At 36.6% G+C, this 21421-nt stretch overlaps 3 protein-coding genes across 6 annotated transcripts in view; 2 read left to right on the forward strand and 1 right to left on the reverse strand.

Moving 5' to 3' along the window:
* LOC133315575 (nodulin homeobox-like) overlaps nt 1-12816 on the forward strand; it is a 29727-nt gene extending 16911 nt beyond the window's left edge. For all 4 annotated transcript variants that reach the window (XM_061517213.1, XM_061517212.1, XM_061517214.1 and 1 more), the window contains 11 exons: nt 6437-6562; nt 6876-6971; nt 7409-7567; nt 7815-8103; nt 8217-8342; nt 8423-8492; nt 10044-10107; nt 10353-10418; nt 10672-11208; nt 11293-11327; nt 11806-12816. In XM_061517213.1, the coding sequence (XP_061373197.1) occupies nt 6437-6562; nt 6876-6971; nt 7409-7567; nt 7815-8103; nt 8217-8342; nt 8423-8492; nt 10044-10107; nt 10353-10418; nt 10672-11208; nt 11293-11327; nt 11806-12316 (2079 nt within the window). In that variant the 3' untranslated portion in view covers nt 12317-12816. The remainder of the gene's footprint in view (nt 1-6436; nt 6563-6875; nt 6972-7408; nt 7568-7814; nt 8104-8216; nt 8343-8422; nt 8493-10043; nt 10108-10352; nt 10419-10671; nt 11209-11292; nt 11328-11805) is intronic.
* Nucleotides 12817-14500: 1684 nt separating this feature from the next.
* LOC133315578 (large ribosomal subunit protein uL23-like) lies at nt 14501-16473 on the forward strand. The gene is made up of 4 exons (XM_061517219.1): nt 14501-14579; nt 14667-14722; nt 14881-15244; nt 16175-16473. Exons 2-4 carry the CDS (start codon nt 14707-14709, stop codon nt 16257-16259), a joined length of 465 nt encoding a protein of 154 aa, XP_061373203.1. The 5' UTR covers nt 14501-14579; nt 14667-14706; the 3' UTR covers nt 16260-16473.
* Nucleotides 16474-17303: 830 nt separating this feature from the next.
* LOC133315589 (RING-H2 finger protein ATL16-like) lies at nt 17304-17906 on the reverse strand. The gene has a single exon (XM_061517243.1). It carries the CDS (start codon nt 17904-17906, stop codon nt 17304-17306), a length of 603 nt encoding a protein of 200 aa, XP_061373227.1.
* Between the last annotated feature and the right edge of the window lie 3515 nt (nt 17907-21421).

Genomic DNA, 21421 nt, shown 5'->3' on the forward strand with positions numbered 1-21421 from the left:
ACAAGCCCTTCTTTATACCCCGATTTATGTGAAAAAAGCAAGCCCTACTTTCCTCTCCAATTTGAGTACATTTAGGTTTGCCAGTTTATTTTTATCCCAGCCATTTTGTTATGCTTATCCAGAATATTACTTTCCATAAAATGCTTGGCATTCCATGCTCCCAACTCTGCCGCATATTGTTTTTTTTAACCTGACCAATGAACATAAAATGGAAGCAGGGAAATGAGTAAGGTTGGCAAAACGGGCCAACCCAGCCCGACCCGAGGTCGGGTTAGGGTTGGCTCGAAAAAAAAAAACGAGTCAGAAAACCCAACCCAACCCGACCCGAGTCGGGTTAGGGTTAGCTCGCGGGTTGGCTCAAAAATATGGCTAGTGGGTTGGCTTGAAAAAATAGCTCGCGAGTTGGCTCGTGGGTTGGCTCAAAAATTGCTCGCGGGTTGGCTCATTTTCAGCCTATTTAAATGACCTTGTAGTATTAATGCACCAGCTATGTGGTTTCCATTAGCTTAAACAAAGGGTTACAAAATGAGAAATAAAAGCAAAATATTTTAGTTTCGAATTTTTTTCACAATAAAATTTCATCAACATCAAGAAACAATCAGAACCACTTGCTACCAAGTGGGTAAGATATTTGAACCAAACAGAGCCAGCACAACCTAACAATATAAAAATGGTAGGGATGTGAGAAGATTCGAGACTTAGATTTAGAGAAGAAAAAAATGATGACAACATGTGTGGGTTTTGTCCATTTTTGTATATTATATTTTGTATTTTTTATAAAAAAAAAAAAAAACTCAACCCGCAAGCTGACTAGTTTGACCCGCGGGTTGGCTCGTTTTTTCACGGGTTGAAATGAGCCGGGTTGGCAGCTCATTTTTGCCAACTCCACCCGATTCATTTTTGGCGGGTTACGAGCCAACCCGCGTTTTTGCCAACCCTAGCAAAAATGAGCCAACCCGTCGGGTTGACTCGTAACCCGTCAAAAATGAGTCGGGTTGGGTTGGCAAAAATGAGTTACCAACCCGACTCGAGCCAGCTCAGGAAAAAATGAGCCAATCCGCGGGTTAAAGGGGCCAGCTCGCGGGTTGAGTTTTTTTTTTTTTTAAATACAAAATATAATATACAAAAACGGACAAAACCAACACATGTTGTTATCGTCTTTCTTTCTTCTCTAAACCTAACTAATCTTCTCACATCGCTGCTATTTTTATATTGTTAGGCTATGCTGACTCTTTTGGTTCAAATATCTTACCCACTTAGTAGCAAGTGGTTCTGATTTTTTCTCGATATTGATGCAAATTTGTTGTGAAGAAAATTCGAAACTAGAACATTTTGCTTTTGCGTCTCATTCTATATCCCTTTTTTATTTTTCTTTTTTTATAAAGTATTCTGTAAGACAATTGTATTGTTTAAGCTGATGGAAGCCACATAGTTGGTGCATTAATACTACAGGTTCATTTAAATAGGCTGAAAACGAGCCAACCCGCGATCTATTTTTGAGCCAACCCGCGAGCCAACCTTAACCGGCTCGGGTCAGGTTGGGTTGGGTTTTCTGGCTCGTTTTTTTTTTTCGAGCCAACCTTAACCCGACTTGTTTTTTCCGAGTTGCATGCGGGTCGAGCCGGGTTGGCCCGCCAACCCTAGAAATGAGGATGTTAAGGTGGATGTGTGATCATATAAGGATGAATAAGATACAAAATGAAGATATCCAACAAAAGGTAGGAGTAGCTATTGAAATATGTAAAACAAAGGTTTTTCTTGTATTGATACAATTGATTTACACTGATAAGGGTATTTATACAAAAGTAAATGAGAGAAAAAAATGGATAAGAATGACTCAGCAATGAATCATCAACCCTATCCTATAGAAGCAAATTCAAAATTCAAATTCCTATTAAAGAAAAAATCTATCACTAATTAATAGGAAGTAAAAGCGGAAAAATTTTATTCCTAATTTTCTACACTCCCCTTCAAGTTGGGAGGTAAATATTGACCATTTCCAATTTGCTAATCAGGTCTTCAGAGGCTGACCGGTGTAGGCCAGGATATCTGCAATCTGCTCTTTAGTAGGAACATACATTATACACACACTTTTATCATCTAATTTTTCTTTGATAAAGTGCTGTCATGGTGAACTGAATTTTGAGCAATAATGATAGTAGTCTTATTATCACAATACACTCTGACAGGTAAGGAAAAAAAGATCTTCAATTCCTCAAGGAGTCTTCTTAACCAATTCCTTCACAAATACCATGGGCTAGAGCCCGAAATTCTGCTTCTGCACTATTCCGGGCAACAAATGTTTGTTTCTCACTTCTCCAGGTTATAAGATTTCCCCAAACATAGGTACAATATCCTGAAGTGGATCTTCAGTCCAATGCAGAGCCAACCCAATTTGCATCTGTATATATTTCAATCATCCTCTTGTGTCCCTTTTAAAAGAACAATCCTCAACCAGGGGTGTTTTTGAGGTACTTGAGAATTCTATAAACTGCACTCAAGTGTTTTTCCTTAGGAGAGTGTGCTAACTGCAAATGCAATATCAGGTTGAGTGTGAGATAAGTAGATCAATTTCCCCACCAATCTCTGGTACTGCTCTTTGTCAACTTTTTCCCATCTTCAATTCCCAATTTAATATTGGGTTCAACTGGACTCTCTTCTGGCATGCACCCAAGCATTTCTATTTCTTGTAATAGGTTTAGAATATATTTATTTTGAGTTAAAGAAATCCCTGCTTTACTTCGAGCAACTTCCATGCCTAAAAAATATTTAAGATCCAAGATCCTTCAGTTCAAAAACTGATCAGCTAAACACTTCTTCAAAGAGCTTATCTCCTCACAATCATTACCTCTGACAATTATGTCATCAACATAAACAATGAGAATAGCAATTTTACCACCATTAGTGTTTTAAAAATAAAGTGTGATCAGTTTGAGCTTGGAGGAATCTTTTTCCCTTAACAACTTAAGTAATCTTCTCAAACCACTCTCTAGGGGATTGTTTAAGACCATAGAGAGACTTCTTCAACTTGCATACTGAACCGTCTCCCTTTTCAAAACCAGGTGGTGGATCCATATAAACTTCTTCATGTAGATCACCATTCAAGAAAACATTCTTTACATCTAATTGTTGCAAGGGCCAATCGAAATTGACTCAAGTGATAGAAGAACTCGGATAATGTTAAGTTTGGCAACAGGGGCAAATGTCTCCTGAAAGTCTATCCCATGAGTTTGAGTGAATCCTTAGCAACTAGTCTGGCCTTATACTTGTTGATGTTGTTATCTGCATTAAACTTTATTGTGAACACCCACTTGCAACCTACTGTTTTCTTTCCTCTGGGTAATGTTACGGACTTCCAAGTTCCATTTTTGTTGAGTGCATCCATTTCTTCAAAGACTGCATTCCTTCATTTTGGATCATAAGTGCTTCTTGGATGTTTTTGGTATTTTTGTACGGTCTAACATAGTGTTGAAAGCACGAAAACCTGGGGACAACTTTTCATACGTGATATGATGAGAAATAGGATGAGCAGTACAAGATCTAGTACCTTTTCGGAGAGCAATAAGCACATCTAGGTCGGTTGTATCAGTGTTGCTGGAACTAAGGCTCGAGTCAGAATTCTTGCAGTCTAGAGGTTCCTGAGGTGATTCTCGCCTGCTTTAAAACTTTTACCATTTACTAGGAGGATCTCCATTCTCTGGCACAGTAGCTCTCCCTATCTTTTGCACAAAGACTCCCCCTATCTCTAGTGGCAAAGGCAAAACAACAGAATCATTTGGTTTCCAAGACTTATCTTCATCTACCCTAATAGACCCCCCCTAAAGAGTAGTCGAAGGAAAAAAGGATTGTCTATCATCAAATGTGACATCCATAGAAACAAAGACCTTACAAAGAGAAGGTAAGTAACACTTGTAGTCCTTTTGGTTAGGAGGATATCCTATGAAGACACATTTAATAGACTTTGGATCGAACTTGGACCTTTGATAGGAAGGAACATGTACAAAAGCCACACAACCAAACAACTTGGGAGGAAGGGAAGAATGAGCCCGGAAAGAACAAAAGATGTGGGTAAGACTAGATAAAGGAGATTGAAAATTTAGGACATGAGAAGACATCCGATTGATGAGGTATGCTGCAGTCAAGACAACTTCCTCCCATAGATATTTAGGGATATGCATGGTAAACACAAGAGCTCGAGCAACTTCATGGAGATGTCTATTTTTTCTTTCAGCCACCCGATTTTGTTGATGGGTGTTAAGACAAGAACTTTGATAAAGAATATCATGCTGGGTGAGATAGTCTCCAAGAATAGAATTAAAATATTCAGTACCATTGTCAGTTCGAAGAATTTGGATAGAGGTCTAGAATTGAGTTTGAACCATAGCATGAAAGTTTTTAAAAGTGGATGCAGCGTCAAACTTATCCTATAGAAGGTATACCCAACATACTCTAGAGTGATCATCTATGAAAGTTATAAACCAATGAGCACCATAAATATTTTTTTCGTGGGTTAGACCCCATATATCACTATGAATCAAGGTAAATGGAGAAGAATCATGATGGACTCTAGGAGGATAAGAAACGCGATAATGTTTTACAAACTGACAAATATCACAAGAAAAAGAACTGAGATTTTTATTGATAAATAAGTTTGGGAACAACTTCTGAAGATAAAAGAAATTTGGATGTCCTAATCGACGATGCCACAACAAAACATCATTACAATCATCAGACAAACATATCGAGTGGTTCACAAAATTTTTCTCTTCACAAGAATCTTTTTCAAAATAATAGAGCCCTTCTTCCTCTCTAGCACTGCCAATCATCAGCCCCGAGTTCTGTTCCTGGAAAACACAAGCATGGACAAAAAACTTGGCAACACAATGTAATTCAGAGTTAAGTTTGCTGATAGAGATGAGGTTACAAGTAAGATAGGGAACATGAAGAACTGAGTTCAAAGTAATGTGTTCAGAAAATTTAATGATCCCTTTCCAGCAATAGCAGAGAAGCTGCCATCGGCTGTTCTTATTCGTGACCCTTGATAGTAAGGGGTATAAGAACAAAACAAGGTTGCATTACCTGTAATATGATCAAAATTCTCTGAATCAAGAATCCAACGACTACTATTATCAACATGGAACGTCGTACCTTGTTGGGTCACAAAACTGGTGATTTGCCATGCCAAACTTTTTCTAGATGACGGTGTTGGGCGCAACGGAAGGGACGTGTGAAGCCATGAGAGAAGACAAAGTTTACCTAGAAAATTCGTCGAAATTTTTTTAGGGTGGTGACCGGTTGGGTTCTGCTTAGAATTTGATTCTGCGGTGACTGGTGCCTTCACTTTGGTGATTAGGCCTTCGCAAATGAAGATTCCGACAAAAAACAGTAACTTCGATGAACAGTAACTCCGGCGATGAATAGTAACTCCGCGCGACGGTGAACAGTAACTCCGGCGGCGGTGGACAATGTTCCCAGCCTTGAGGATGGCTGATCTAGGGGTGGAACGAACCCGCTCTTGATACCATATTGAAATATGTAAAACAAAGGTTTTTCTCGTATTGATACAATTGATTTACACTGGCAAGGGTATTTATACAAGAGTAAATGAGAGAAAAAAATGGATAAGAATGACTCAGCAATGAGTCATCAGCCCTATCCTATAGAAGCAAATTCAAAATTCAAATTCCTATTAAAGGAAAAAATTATCACTAATTAATAGGAAATAGAAGCGGAAAGATTCTAATTCTGATTTTCTATGGTAGCACCGGTGGCTGAAAAGATGAGAGAACAAAAATTGAGATGGTTTGTGTATCTTCTTCAAAGACCCTTAGATGCTTCTGTACAAACAAAAGCAGAACATAAAGAAAGGAAAAGGTTGGCTGAAACTTACCTAGGAGACAGAGTAAAACAAAATCTTAATGAAGTGAGAAATAGATTGACGTATAGTTTGTCTAAGAACGTAGTGGAGGAAAGCTATCAGCATTGTGGAGGGATAGATTCATAATTTCCTATGTTCCGCACGACCCTTTTTTGTTCTTTTTCCCTGTATCTATTTATTTATTTGTGTATTTATTTATTTTAAATAATTTATTTATTTATTTTTCTCACTTATTTAATTTTTCTTTTACCTCAATCTTTTCTTGCTTTTTATCTGAGTTCATCAACCACTGACCCTGACTAGTTTGAGATAAAGGTGATCTTGATGTTGACCAATCTACTAACTGAAGTTAAATTTGGTCCACTAATAAGGATGGATAGTTAGTGGGAGAGGCTGGAGTTTAAGGTGCCAAGGATTTCATTTGACTAACTAACTACTTGCAACTTAGCCACTACGAGAGATGCTTAATGTCATTCCACCAATTTAGTTGGTGATGGAATGAATTATGCTTCATACATACATATATGAACTGCTTGGGTGTTTTTTATTTAATTGCAGGAACTATGTGGAAAGGGCAGCATTCTTTTTTTGGCTCAATCAATTTTGAAGATAAACATTCAACCATCTTTTCCAACTAGGATTGTGGCTGCAATTTCAAGGCTAAAAGCTAAAGTACTATCTATTGTGAGTCCAATGGCCAAATCTGTTATAAATTCCTGCTTTTGAATTTAATCTATTTCATAATTTGTGCATATTAGAGAGTGAGTCTTGGTACAACGTTCAAGTTGCTGCCTTGTGTTACCTGGTGGTCACTTCACAGGTTCTAGTCATAGAAACAGTCTCTCTGTCATGGAGGTTAGGCTGTGTAAGTGTGTATGTTTGACCCTCCTCATACATCATGATGGTGGGAGCTATGTGCGGCAGGCAGCCTTTTTTCTAAATTTTTTTTGAATTTATGCATATTATTAATAACTCCATCACTACTTTCTTCATGCAGCTGCTGAGCTTGTGTGAAGCAGAAAGCCTTTCTTATCTTGATGAAGTTGCCAGCTCATCAGAAGGTTTAGAATTGGCTAAATCTGTCGCTTTGGAGGTTAGTTTTCAGCTTTTAGCGCATAATGCGAACCTGTTGAAGATAAAGGGTCCACTGTTTGTGGGCTTTTGCTGATAATTGGTTGATGGGAATTATTGCCTGAAATGGTTTAACTTTGATTGTATCAACTTTTACCACTCCCATCATTTCATCGTTATCTGTGTGTATGTTACTCATCAACTGAGGTTGGATCTCTGAGTATTACGCAAATAAATATAATGATTGTTGAGTAAAAAAGTACGAGTTCTTCAGTAAATCTTTAAATTGATATTTGTGCTGTGGTGGTCTGCTGTATGCATTTTTACCTTTAATGCGTCTAACTTGTGTATAGTATTCTGGCCTACCCGATGGCCTTGAGCATAGCCTTTCTTACGCATTAAATATTTCAATGTTTTTACTATCAGGTTCTGACTTTTAATATTGTTTTCATGATGTAGGTTTTTGACTTGTTGAAGACTGCTTTCGGAAGAGATCCTAGACATATGACTACTACTGACAGAAGTTACCCCATGGGGCTTTTACAGCTTAATGCAATGCGTCTAGCTGACATCTTCTCTGATGATTCAAACTTTCGATCTTACATGACGGTTTATTTTGTAAGTCATCATTATCAGAATATTGAAAGTTAACTTGCTTTAATATTATTTACTTCACTTCCAGCATTTTTGTTGTTTGTAAAATTACCCAAAATTTGATTCATGGAAAACATGATCAATTATTAAAAGAATTTCACCTCCTCTTTCTCATTAATTTGTTGTTGATGCATTATCTGTATTTTATTTGATTTGTCAAATCTGCATTCTGCTTTGAGAATTTGATTGCTTTCTTTGCATGTGATTCCAGACTAAAGTGCTGACAGCAATAATATCACGCTCCCATGGAGATTTTATATCTGGTTGGTGTTCGTTTAATCTCCCAGTAACAGAGGAGGATGCAAGTCTTGAATATGATATATTTGTTGCAGTGGGATGGATTTTGGATAATACTTTACTGGATCTCCGGAATGCAACAATTTTGGAATTACATCTAAAACCTAATAGAATGCCTTGTGCTTCTTATGCACATCACAGGACATCCTTATTTGTTAAGATCATTGCAAATCTTCATTGTTTTGTTCCCAACATATGTGAAGGTTGGTTCTTTGCCAATGCTCTGCAAATTTTTAGGACAAAATTTGATTGTTTTAAAACTATATATATTTCCTCATATCATTTATCATTTTTCTTTTTTAATTTTAATCCCCAGAGCAGGAGAGGAACTTTTTCGTTCTCAAGGTCCTGGAGTGCTTGCAGATGGATCTATCTAATTTGCTGCCTGGGTTATCTTTTGCTTCTGATGCTCCTAAAGCTGCAACTGTTAGCAAGAACCTTCGTAATGATTGTTCTCAGACACTTTTTTTGGAATTATTAGCAATATATAGCTACTTTCTTACAATTAACTTTCTTTTATAGGCTCATTGTTAAGTCATGCAGAATCTTTGATTCCGAACTTTTTAAATGAGGAGGATGTACATCTTCTAAGGTCACATGTCCCTCTCTTGATTTTCTTTGTAGCGTTTACTTTGGCATGACTAATTCTGAACAGTTGTTTTGATGGTAAATCATGTATCAGCCATATATATGATGATTCATGCATGATTACCGTAGCCTTAATGGCATCCCCTTATGTCACTTGAATAGAATTTCAAGTTTGTTCCAAGCTGATTGAGGAAAAGGGACAGAATTTTTATTATAAATGACATTAGCAGATGTTTGGACAAGGTTTCAAGCATGGTCCGCAAATAGTTGTAAAGAACCATTTGTTGTCAAGGGTTTGATCCTCACCGCCCTCCACTTTCTCTTGTGGAATTTCTTAGCACATGTAGGTGGGCCTATGCTTTGTCCCCCTTTAAGTTCAGTGGGCTCGTATGAGGGGGCGTGTTAGAGATATATAAAACCATTAATGTAGCCTCACCCACCAGCTTAAGCTTTTGGATTGAATTGGTTCTTTACATGGTATCAGAGTCTCGGTGTCACGGGTTCAATCCTCACCGCCCCCTATTATCTCTTGTGGAATTTCTTAGCATAGGTAGGTGGGGCTGTGCATTGTCCACCTTTCAAGTTCAGTGGGCTCTCATGTGAGGGGGTGTGTTAGAGAAGTATATAAACTATTAATGAGTGTTAGAGTATAATATAAACTATTAAAAAGACCCTTACTTAACAGCTTAAGCTTTTGGGTTGAATTGGTTCTTTACATGATATTAGAGCCTCGTGTCCCGGGTTCGATCCTCACCGCTCGCCACTTTCTCTTGTGGAATTTCTTAGCATAGGTATGCTGGACCTGATGCATCATCCACCCTTTAAGCCCAATGGGCTCTTGTGTGAGGGGGCGTGTTAGAGTATAATATAAATTATTAAAAAGGCTCTTACCTAACAATTTAAGCTTTTGGGTTGAATTGGTTCTTTACAATGGGCCTTCACTTAATAGCTTAAGCTTTTGGGTTGAATTGGTTCTTTACAATAGTTGCATGCTAATGAATTAGGTAATTAATTAGTAAATTCTATTTGGTGGGAACCTTCTTTATCATTGCATGCCAAGATGTTCCCGGGACAGATTACCGAAATTCAATACAACTTTTCTATCCACATAGGAAAAAGGAATAGACATGCTCTTCTGGTTGTGGTCTGTGTGCCATTTTTTATACTTTTTTTATTTGTAGCTATATGACACCCACATTAGTGGATGTCAATTCGCCTTTATTTTTTTCCTTAAAAAAAGAAAATAGTTGTAAAATTTTAAATAACTACACTAACGGTAACTTCCTACTTTTCACAATAAGGTTTTATGTGGTGGGAAGAGACCAACGCGATAGTAAAACTCTGACATTATAATTTAAATATCTACTAGCCAATTTATCTATGGTGCAGACAGGAATTTATGAAAATTCAACTTTATGCAAGTCTCATTGAAAATGTGTTCTTGTAAAATCAATTTTATTGTTATGAAACTTATGTTTCATTTTTTATGTCTCTCTCTGTTTCATATTGTCCTGTCATGTTTAAATAAACAACTTATATTTTAAATTGTGTGCAGGGTGTTTTCTGGCAAATTACAATCACTAATTACTTCTACTGGCTTCGGGGGAAATCACGTTCAAGTAAATCTTTGTCTTTAAATCTGAGCTGTTTATATTGTTTGTTGCTGATTCTTTCATGACTGAAAGGTCATGGGTTCGAATCCAGGAAACAACCTCTTTGCAATTATGCAAGGGTAAGGCTGCATACAAGGATTACCTCCTCCCCACACTCGCTAGTCGGGTTTAATGGGAAGTGGTTTGGTTGCTGATCTCTTTCCTTCGATTTTCTTGAAACTTTTTCCGTTTGTAATTCTGGAGAAACTCAGGATAGCAAATTTGAGGAGTCATTATCTTTGGATACGTTTTCTAAACTCATCAACAAACATTATCAGGTATGTGCAAGGTTTTTTGACACACAAAAGGCATTCAGTGATCGCATTGTATGGCTACTTGTTTTTTATAGTAGTTACAATTTATGAGTTATTGTGCCAATGGAAATGTAATTAAAATTAATCTATCTTTAGAACTAGGCAATGCCTTTAAATTTTAAATAACAACTTAAGCCAATTCTTAAATTGGGTTATTTAGTGACCATTTAGCTTGTCCTCTACATATTGCTTAAGCCTTAAATATGATTTCCCGCAGGAGGCTCAGAGTACAGGGAGATGCTCATCACCTTTTCTAGTAAAAGAACTTGCTGAACTTAATAAGAAGGATGGTAACTTGAAGGAGGGAATGTCTGAGAATTCTGCATTTCCAGGCATAAGCCAGCATAATACCAGAGCTGAAAACACAAATCAAGGCGATGACCAAAATAGGCAAGATCAGGTAGCAGATAAAGGCAGAGCTGGTAAAACTGTGTCAAGAAGACCAAGAGATACAGACAAGGACTCTCAGAATGCTGAAACGAGTGGTTCAGATACTAGTTCTGCGAAGGGAAAGAATGTTATTGATCATATGGATAATGGCAAGCTCTCAAAATCAATTGAGCATCATAAAAAAGTTGTAGTTGGAGAAACTCCAGAGGATGAAAAGGTTGAAACTGTGCAGAGGAGAAAACGAAAGCGAACTATAATGAATGATAAACAGGTGAAATTGATTGAGAGGGCACTCTTGGATGAGCCTGATATGCAGCGAAATGCAGCTTCGCTTCAATCATGGGCTGATAAATTAAGTCTCCATGTATGTGAAATGCATCTAAACTAATAATTAATATTTTATTGACTTATTTTCTTCTCTTAGACTTTCTGGCTTTATGTTTTCCAGGGTTCTGAGGTTACATCTTCTCAGCTTAAAAATTGGTGAGATGCCCCTTTTCTATGTTGCTCATCAAATAATTTAGTTCTACACATTGTTCATGCTCTGATGTAAAATCTCTGGTCCCATAACCATACCTTTTTAACCTTCGGATATTATACAGCAAAACATATGAAGTTATATAATGAATTCTTTCTTTGCCAAATTATAGTGATATCTTGTTTAAGTTTTTTTTATCTGAAACTAAGCTGTTACTAGGTATGCGTCTTATTTTTCACGTTTCTTCTAGGTTTTTCAAACCAATTTATGGTTTAAAATAATAATAAATGAAGCCTGGTGTGTGATAGGGCAATGAACAGTAAAATTTATTGGTTTTTATGAAATATTTATTTTCACATTGACACATCATTTGGTCTTGATGCCTGCAATATCTTAGTCACTTGCTTGTGCGCACCACGGCTATGTCAATTTTTTTTTTTAGCCAGTTTGATTTGTCTTGGAATTTCATGTTTGTCATATCAGGTTGAACAATCGAAAAGCTAGGCTAGCCCGCACAGCTAAGGATGTTCGAGCAGCAGATGTAGATAATCCAGTGCCAGATAAGCAGAGAAGGCCATTACTAGGGCCCTATGACTCACCTGAGAGTCTTGGTGATGAGTCAAATGCAAGAAAAGGTCTTCTTAGTCTCGCGAGAATAGCCTCTGGCGATAATTCTGAGCCTTCACTGGCTGAATTTGTTGATGCTGGTCCTCCAGAATTTGTTCGTTGCAAGTTGGGTCAGTATGTTATGCTTGTAGATGTGCGAGGAGATGAGATTGGCAAAGGGAAGGTAGTTCACGTGCATGGCAATTGGCATGGGAAGAGCTTGGAGGAATTAGAGACCTATGTTGTGGATGTTTGTGAGCTTAAGGTTGATAAAGGGTTGCGGCTACCGTACCCATCAGAAGCCACTGGCACCTCATTTGCTGAGGCTGAAACAAAGTTAGGTGTCATGAGAGTGTTATGGGATTCACGCAAAATTTTTGTATTGTAGTCTGAATGAGTATTGCTTCAGTTTCTGCTCTCTTGCTGCCAGCTTCATGTTGTTATCAATATTCCTTGCGGTTGGTTCCCTGTATCTTCTGTCTCGTCAATTGTGCACATGACCTCTTATGGGGTGCAAGTGTAAGAGGAGGAGGCTGCTCAAATGATCAACACAGCAACACTGGTTGCTCCTTTCCTTGAATGTTAGCTAATGGGATAACGAATGCTATTGCAGAAAAGAAAAGAAGACAAACAAAACTATGCCAAATGGAAAGATTACCATTTGTCATTGAGGGAAAGGGGAGAAGGTGGGAGAGAACAGTTAAGGAGAAAGCAAGGGTGATTTAGCAAGGAAAGATAATTTATGATATCAAAAAGAGCCATCCGGCAGCAAAAAATTGTTATTGTCTTGTGCAGAACATGTTTATCAGAAATAGCTAGCAACATGACTATCTGCTAAACAATGGTAAGGGTTGATGAAATTTGAAATTGGATATTCCAAATCTTGAGTTTGTGTGTTGAATTTAAAATTACAATAATTACAAAATTATGTTATTTAAAATGATAAACACTTTTCCCATTAATTAATATCATGTCGTCATTTGTTAAAGAATAAATTATAACTTCTGATTATACCAAATAGATGTGTTCTATTTGGATCATGGAGTTCCTACTGTGCTGCCTCGTTTCTTGTGACGTGCGATCCAAATGGAAATATATGCCTGCAAGATTCTTGGAACCACATAATTGAATTAAAGAATCACAAATACTAACGATAAACACACAAGTATGTAAATTTTTAATTTTGTTTTTCATAAGAAGGATATATATGCAAATTAAAACTTGCTTGGAGTGAAGAAAGTGATCGTGGAAGGGGATTCAGTTCATGCCCTTGCAGTCCTTCAGCCGTTAGGCAGGGAGTCTAGATAATCAAAGTAGAGGTCAGAGAATGAACTTGCAGAAATTGGGAGCTTATTGGCAACCATGTCAAACTCAATGGGAATACTTGTTCCCACTGGCTAGCGTAGTTTGCGTCCAATCCTGGGAAAGGATACCATGAGTTTCAAGAACCTCTATAGGAGCTTATGAATTTGCTCACCGAGAACTGCACGGGAGCTCTTGCGAGCTCAACCCCTGCTTTTTAGTTTTTATTTGTTTTCTCTAGGCTAGAGTCCTTCTCATGTAAAAAACATAAAAATAAAAATTCTTCTCTCGTTAAGGACAACATTTAGGGAAATAATTTATGGGTGGAATGACTCTTTATGTTACAAGAGAAAAAATTATTTCATATATACAGAAAAAAATATGTGAAGTTGATATCATATTTTTTTTTCTTTCTCTACTCTCCTCACATGACCCCACATGTGCCCCATATATTTTTATGGGATTATATTTTCTTATGCAACAGGAGATATGATATCTCATGTTGCACTCACAATTTTATGCGGGTCCCATTGTACAGAAAAAGAGAAGAAAAAATTGAAGTGAGACTCACACCTTTTTCAGTGTATAGGAGAGACTTGTTGTCTACTATCACAAGAGATTAATATTTTTTTCTACTTTTATATGTGTGTAAGAGATAATTTTATCTCATATAACATAAGAAACGGACCCATAATTTATCTACGCACTCTAATGATATTGAGTGAGTGACAATCCCGGAAATTAGCACAAGCCTTCTGTCTTCCACTCTACGTATTCTGGAAAAATAAACCAAACAATGAGTTTTTTTTTTTTAAAAAAAAAATTCTTTAAAATTATTTTATAAAAAAAAATTGAAAATAAAAAGACTAGAAAATTTGTTTCAATACAATTAAATCAAAAGTTATAAAGGAGTTGAATTTATTTAAAAAAAATACCATTAATTAATCTTTACAATTAAAAGATTCTAACCATAAAATAATTTACAATTAAAAAATTTAAATTTATTTATAAAAATATCATTAATGAATTTTTGTAATTATAAATTACTATCTTAAAATAATAAAACCAAAAAAAAAAAATATTGATCCGCCACATCAGCATTCACATTCCTCGGATTTTGACTTGAGTATAGGCTGGTTAATGTCTCCTATTGGATTTCAAACGGATCCTCTCAACTCAGCCCATACTATCCTAAATGATCTGGGTCGGATCCGGCCCGATCTCATAAGTCTAATGAATGGATTGGGATATTTTGGTCATTTGAATGTAGCTCGTATATAAACCCCCACACAAACCAAAACGGCAAACCCTAGAGCCACCGGTTTGTTCCCCCTACTTCTGAAGCTCAGGTTTGTTGTGATTTGTGCCTTGTTTCTCCATGCTCATTGCTTAATTTCATGTGGTTAATAACTTCAGATTTTATTTTTTATTTTTAGGAATATTTGACAGTTAGGGTTTCTTCTTCTTCCGTAACCTATGGCTCCTGCTAAAGGTATGTTTCGTTTCACTGTATAATTCATTTTTGTGATTATAGTATTGGAATCAAGCATGTAATTTTGAAGAAGATTCTGCTTTTAAAACAAAAAACAAAAAAATTGTTGGCTCTTTTTTTCTTTTTGTGTTTATAACATGATTGATGGTTTTGTGCAGTTGATAGTTCTAAGAAGACTGATCCAAAGGCACAGGCCTTGAAAACTGCTAAAGCAGTGAAATCAGGTGCTACCTTTAAGAAGAAGGCCAAGAAAATCCGAACATCTGTTACGTTCCATCGACCTAGGACATTGAAGAAGGATAGAAACCCCAAATACCCACGCATTAGTGCCCCACCAAGGAATAAGCTTGATCACTATCAGATTCTTAAGTTCCCTCTCACCACCGAATCTGCCATGAAGAAGATTGAAGACAACAACACTTTGGTTTTCATTGTTGACCTACGTGCTGACAAGAAGAAGATAAAGGATGCAGTGAAGAAGATGTATGACATCCAGGCCAAGAAGGTTAACACATTGATCAGGTTAGCACATATTCAGTGATGCTTTATTAATAGTCCCATTATTTCTAATGACTATGGTGTACTGGTATTGAATTTCATATTGCACTATCCTTTTGAAGGTACTGTTATGTTGATATATGACATCACAATTAATCTTGGCTCTGTAGCTTTCTTCTCTGCCTTTTACACACCCGTTTTGGAGTGTGACTGTTTACTATTATATTGTTTAAATATAGGTGTGGCATGAATACTATGTAATGTTAACACTAGTGAGTTAATAATTTGGAGTACGAAGTGTATGGCTACAGTTTCACTCACGGAATCTGAAAATAATGCTTGGGTTATGTTATCTGTTATTATTGACTTGTCTGGCTAGGAAAGTAGAAATACTTTGAATGTTTCCTGTAGGCTTTGTTTGGGAGTCACTATTAGGAGGGAAAGGGAAGGAATGAGAAGATTTTGCTTGTACCTTCCCCTTGTTCCAGTTTAAAAATGTGGGGGAAGGGAATTGGAGATTTTTATAAAACCCTTCAAAACCCTTCTCATTCTTAAAATTAAAGTTCCCCCAATTTTTGGGGTTTAAGAGGTAAATATTCTAAATTACTTATTTACCTTTGGCATTAAAATCAAAACCCTCTATCTCTTTCCAATTTGCTCTTTCTTTTTGAACCATTCCTTCCGAATATGCACACTGGGTACGTTGACATTAAACTTTAGGTATTTTATAGCTATTCTAATAGACTTTACATACTATATTTTTAACTACCAAACAAGGGAAGGAATTACCCTTCATTTCCCTTCCTTTCTTTCTCCTCCCTTCTCCTTGGATTCCCTTCCCCTCCAAACTCCCGAACAAAGCCATAGAGAACAGAATTTTACTATGTAGTAGTACTTGCAGAAATTTATTCAGTGTAGTTCAATATGGGGCATTAAATTTGAGTTCTTTTGCAGGCCTGATGGCACCAAGAAGGCCTATGTGAGGTTGACTCCTGATTATGATGCATTGGACGTAGCAAACAAGATTGGGATCATCTAAGTTAGTACATGGCTTCACCTGGGTAAATTTTCTAGGCAGTTGTATGGTGATCATTGATGGAGGACTTGTTAAAGAAAGGATAAGTTCTATATTTTGTGCTTAGTTTTTTGTGTTTTTTGGTTCAATTGACATACAGACTTCATGTTTCAATTTTGGCTTGAGAACTATTTAAATTGATGACTGAAATGAGCATGTTAAAAATTTCTTATTTTTAGTGATTTGGCAACTCATAGAATTAAAAGTTTGATGAGCGGACAAAGTCACTTGGATTTTTGCTCAAACCGCAATTTGTGGTGTCTATGAAATAGACCTGCGCTGTAGTCTGGCATATGTGGGACATTTTGAGCCCTTGAAAGAACACTAACCAACCCACAAGGGATACCTCAATTGGTACGCAAATTTGAGTTCAGTATTTATGAAGTCTGGGGGTTAGTATTTCGCTCAAATTATAGGTGATCTTTGGAAGACAATTTTGGAATGGAGGGTATTGAAAGAGAAAACGACGAGAAGAGAATTTTTTTTGATTTCTGTATTAAGAGAATTATAAAGTTATAAAAATAAGGGAAAACATTTTCTCATGTTACATGAGAATTCAATTCTCATGTTGTGACCCTTCGATTTGCGTGTAAAATTTATCTTTTCTTTTTCTTTTTTTAATAAATGTGGGACCCATCACTAGTTGAGTCACAACATGAGAATTGAATTCTCATGCAATATGAGAAAATCAAATCCCTAAAAATAATTAAGGAATCATTAGGTTTTATGATGGACGCTATAACTTTGTACGCTCAGAATTGACTTGCGATATACACGAATAACTAATCGGAAAGGTTTCTTTCGCTGTTAGCTTTACATAGGGGTTCTATTAATCAGGTATCATAGGTAGTGTCTGTATACTAGCAACATTTATATTGATTCCCCCCTCTTACCCCATCTCTTCACGGCTTCACCTTACAAAATTAACGAAATTTGAAAAGCAAACTAGAAAAAATCCCTACCTTTTATGAATAAAAGAAATAGAACTATAATAATTGGGGTTGGAAATTAACCAGGACTAGACTGTTGTCTAATAGCCAGAATTTCAGAGCGAATGGATTGAAAATGGGCAGCCCTTTCATGAATAAAGTCTTCCCTCCTCAAACTCTCTGTCAACGTGTAAGAAGATACAGAACACTCTAAGTTGGCAGGGAGGTCAAGGTAGACATGAGATCTGCAGATAGGGCAATTTGAATGAGACTGAAACCATGTGTCAATGCAGGAAACATGGAAGCCGTGGGTGCAGTTTGGAAGATGTTTTATCCATACCCCTTCTTCAAACTCTCCCAAGCAAATGGCACAGTCCACGTTTATTGGCTTATGATCTTCCTCATTTTTCTTAAACTGAGATATGGGAAGAGAGTGTACCACAGATAACTCCAATCCAATGCTTTGAAGCTGCAGAGAATGATCATTGGGAATAGACTCATCTAGGAGTCGCCTTTGAACATGGTTTCTAGTGGTGCTTGCTCGGTACATTTCACATAAGAGACGCTTAAATATGCCATAGTAACTTATTATGAGGAAGAGAACGCATACTATAATAATTGAACAAACTTCTCGTGGTTTCCATTGCGAAGGTTCATCAGGCTTCGCAGAATCAGGAGACATTTTAACGAAAATGAAGTTAATATCAGTAAAATATGTAGGGAAAACAATACAGGCACGCGGAGACAGAACGTTTAAACCTAAGCAGTATCAAAGTATATCCACAGACGGTAATATTAAGGATTCTCCATTGCTTTCCTTGTCTTAAGATACTATCAAAGCTTAAATTTTTTGATTTTTAAGCTTTGCTATTAACACGAAGGTATTCTTATTCAACCATCTCCAGCAATCATGTCCTCAGAGTACGGCCACTAAAACTAGCTCCTCATTGCTGCAACGGATGTATTGGACACTTATCACCAGAAATGAGATGAGATTAATTCCCTAACCGAGGCTTAGAATGCAAAGGTATCACCTCTGGCCAAAAAGAGTCAGCGAAGGATCGAATATATAGTCTTATCCTTGTGGCACAATATACTACCAATTGTGCCCGCCCCTCGGGTTAAAGTTTTGAGATTTTGCAAAATTCTTAAAACAAAAATAAATAATAATTACTGTCAGTTTGACCCAAGTTGTTATTTTGATGATTATCTGTAGTCAAAAGTTTGCATCACAAAGAAATAAATTATATTTATTAATATGAAAAGTTTAAGTTTTTCCAAAACTTCCGAGTTCACACCATTATCTTAAACTAAAACCAAAAAGGCTAACTATCCCACATCAATCAAAACCAGGGGATGCCATTTACACCAATTCCTGTAACTCCATTTACAGAGGGGAAGAAAGGGACACGGGGGAGGAAATTTCATCAAAATCATTGTAGCCTTTGCCGTTTCCTTGAAGGGAATGGGATCCTGACACTAGAACTTGAACTCAGCTGCAATGTATTGTTCCATGAACCATGTGGCAGACCAGTAAAGTTGAACATGAAATCTGAACATGATGAGATAGCATTTGAAGAATGCAAAGATGGAAGCTTTGGTTCAATAAATGAATTTCCTGTATTTGTAAAGGAATTGGGCTCAATGCTAGTGGTATCACACTCTTTGATAGTTAAAGGTGGAAGCTTGATTCCTTGCAAAGGAGGGGAATTTTTCCACGTAGGATGTGACTCTGAAGGGAGAACTGTCTGAAGTAATGGACCAGCATCCATCATAGCCTGAACGAGTTTACCCTTTTGAGGCAAGTCCCTTCCTTTGGAAAGAAAATCTACTAGTGCAGCTGCAGGATCAGACATTGGCTTTTCTGAAGGGACCATCAAAGCAGGATATGGTAAGTAATTAAAGTCTTGAACCAAATGCTGGTTGAGATAACCCATGTTATTGGAGTCAACTGCATTGATGTTTGAAAACTCTGGAGAAAAAACAGAATCAAAAAAGGAATCTAATGGTGGGGAACCATGTGAAAGACCATTAGATTCTGTGAAGCTTGAGTTTGCTTCAGTAGCAGGCAACTTGAGAAGGCTTTCGTGTTGGGCTCCATCAAATTCTTTTTGCAAGTGGTTTGGGCTCATTAGTTTCTGCAGCTGACATCTTGCTTCATCTCTCTCTTGGCAAGCCATCTTCAGCATATTGAATAGTTCCATCTCAACATTCTTGGCGGTTTCAAGTTCAAGTGTCACATCCATAAGCTTCTGCCTCAACTCATGTTCTGTCTGGAAAATCAAAAGGAAATGTGAATGAGGTTTTGAAAAAAATTGTGCCTGTACTGAAGTTAAGGAACCAGTTCTTAATGTTGTCACTCAAAGTGATCATTGATTATAAGTGGATGTTACTTATAGGGTGAAATTTGAGCCGAATATTAAGCAGCCTTAACAAATGGTGGAAAATGAACAAAAGAGAAAGTGACAAGGTTTAATGCGAAGACACGAAGATCAATGTCATGCTTTATGCTTTCGGCCTTAAAAGGGAGATTTGACACGGGCTCTTGCTTTTGAATTACCAAAGATTCTCATTGGCACTACATAACAGGTGCATCAGTTTCAACAACTGTTTCAGACTTAGGAAGATTAACACAATCCCAAACAACTTGTAAGGAAAAATTAGACTGTCTGACCTAATTGAAAAATTTTCTTGATAAAATATACATTTGTCTTCAGAAAAGTAATGATGGGGTATTTGTAAATAACCAAAAAAATTATTACCGGTAAAGGAGACAATGATCAAACCAACGGAAAATTTTGAGGTATTCTTGTTACACTCATGACCCAGTGCAACGATCCAATCAAAGCTAGAGAGAGAATGTGCTAATTGTATGGGAAAAAGAGGAAAAACAAAAATTTAATCCATGTGTCATTGAGTGGAAGTCTCACGTACAATCGGTGCATTGAAAATGCACTACAATTTAACCAACCTTTAAAAATTAGTATCATTAATAAATGATAATTGTCCAAAATTTAATATAAAAGAGTACAAATTAAGGGAAAACGGGTCAACGATGAAATTACAGAATCCGGTAACGGTACAAAAAATGACAATAGGCTCGGAAAATATCCTGACTCTACTCGTTATTATATTATCTAAAGAAAATACTGTCACCAGCTTGATCCGTCCAACCACAAGACATCTCAAAAGAATCAAGAAATAGAAGAAATGAACTGATAAGAAGGTAATGAATCAGAGTCTTAAATAGACCAACTTAATACACAAAAAGAATACTAATCGTGAAACTATGTAGCAAATGAAAGAAGACATGAAAGCAAATGTCATCAAATGGAAAAGGGTCATTACAAGACAGAATTCTAATCAAGGATGAGGTAGAATCAGACTAAAGAGATGAACATAAAGAGACTAAAGCAAATGTCCACAAAGCTGTAGGCAATAACCCACCTCCTGGTAAATGAATACAGAATCCAGGTCTTCCATACTTTGCACCTTTTATTTGAAAGGAAAAGGAAAGAGAAAATTGGATCAGGGAGAAGCAAATGTGTACAACCTGCTATTTATAGAGAAAATGGTTACGCATAAGACTGAAGGGAAGGGACAATGGGATAGGAGGGAAGATTCGTAGAAAGTAAGGTTCTTATATAAATCCAGAGGACAAAGTCCCTATCAATGAAAATCAAGCAATGCCAAGGTCTTCCTCTGAGAATAAATTGTTGTTTTCGTTCAAAAATGCTGGAAATCATCCCACCCTTTCAGGAACCGTGTCACTTCTAATATTTATGATTTTGTGGTCAACTATTTAATGTGGTTAAATTTGTATAACCCCACAAATTAATTATCCAAATTTAAACGGGAATATCTTCATTTAATTTACAACATTAAAATAAATTATGCCTAGTCATTGACTCAGTTGGTCTACTCTCGCATTTTGATATAAATAACTCTTAAGCAATTACCCCTGCTTAAAGAAAAAATTTCATGTATCCAGAAAGAAAGAAAAAATCCAACTATTTGATATTAGGAAACATTAATAGTGATTCAAATTAGGGCATGCATCAAGGGAGGTTTGAGTTGTAAAAAGTATATTTAGGGACTAAAATTTAGGATGTGTTTTAAATTTGATTGACTAGTAAGTGTTTATTTTCATAAATTTGTCTATAATTATTAGAAAAATAAATAAAAAAATATTTTGAC

This window comes from Gastrolobium bilobum, unplaced genomic scaffold, assembly GCF_033153095.1.
Source record: "Gastrolobium bilobum isolate Gb01-03AN ecotype WA unplaced genomic scaffold, APGP_CSIRO_Gbil_v1 utg1559, whole genome shotgun sequence".
Lineage (NCBI taxonomy): Eukaryota > Viridiplantae > Streptophyta > Magnoliopsida > Fabales > Fabaceae > Gastrolobium > Gastrolobium bilobum.

What these genes read in the sequence shown, in the direction of transcription:
- LOC133315578 (XM_061517219.1), top strand. An exon ending in AAGGTTAACACATTGATCAG is followed by an intron (nt 15,245 to 16,174) that starts GTTAGCACATAT and finishes GTTCTTTTGCAG; the next exon opens with GCCTGATGGCACCAAGAAGG.
- LOC133315589 (XM_061517243.1), bottom strand. Translation starts at nt 17,906, where the DNA reads ATGTCTCCTGATTCTGCGAAGCCTGATGAACCTTCGCAATGGAAACCA.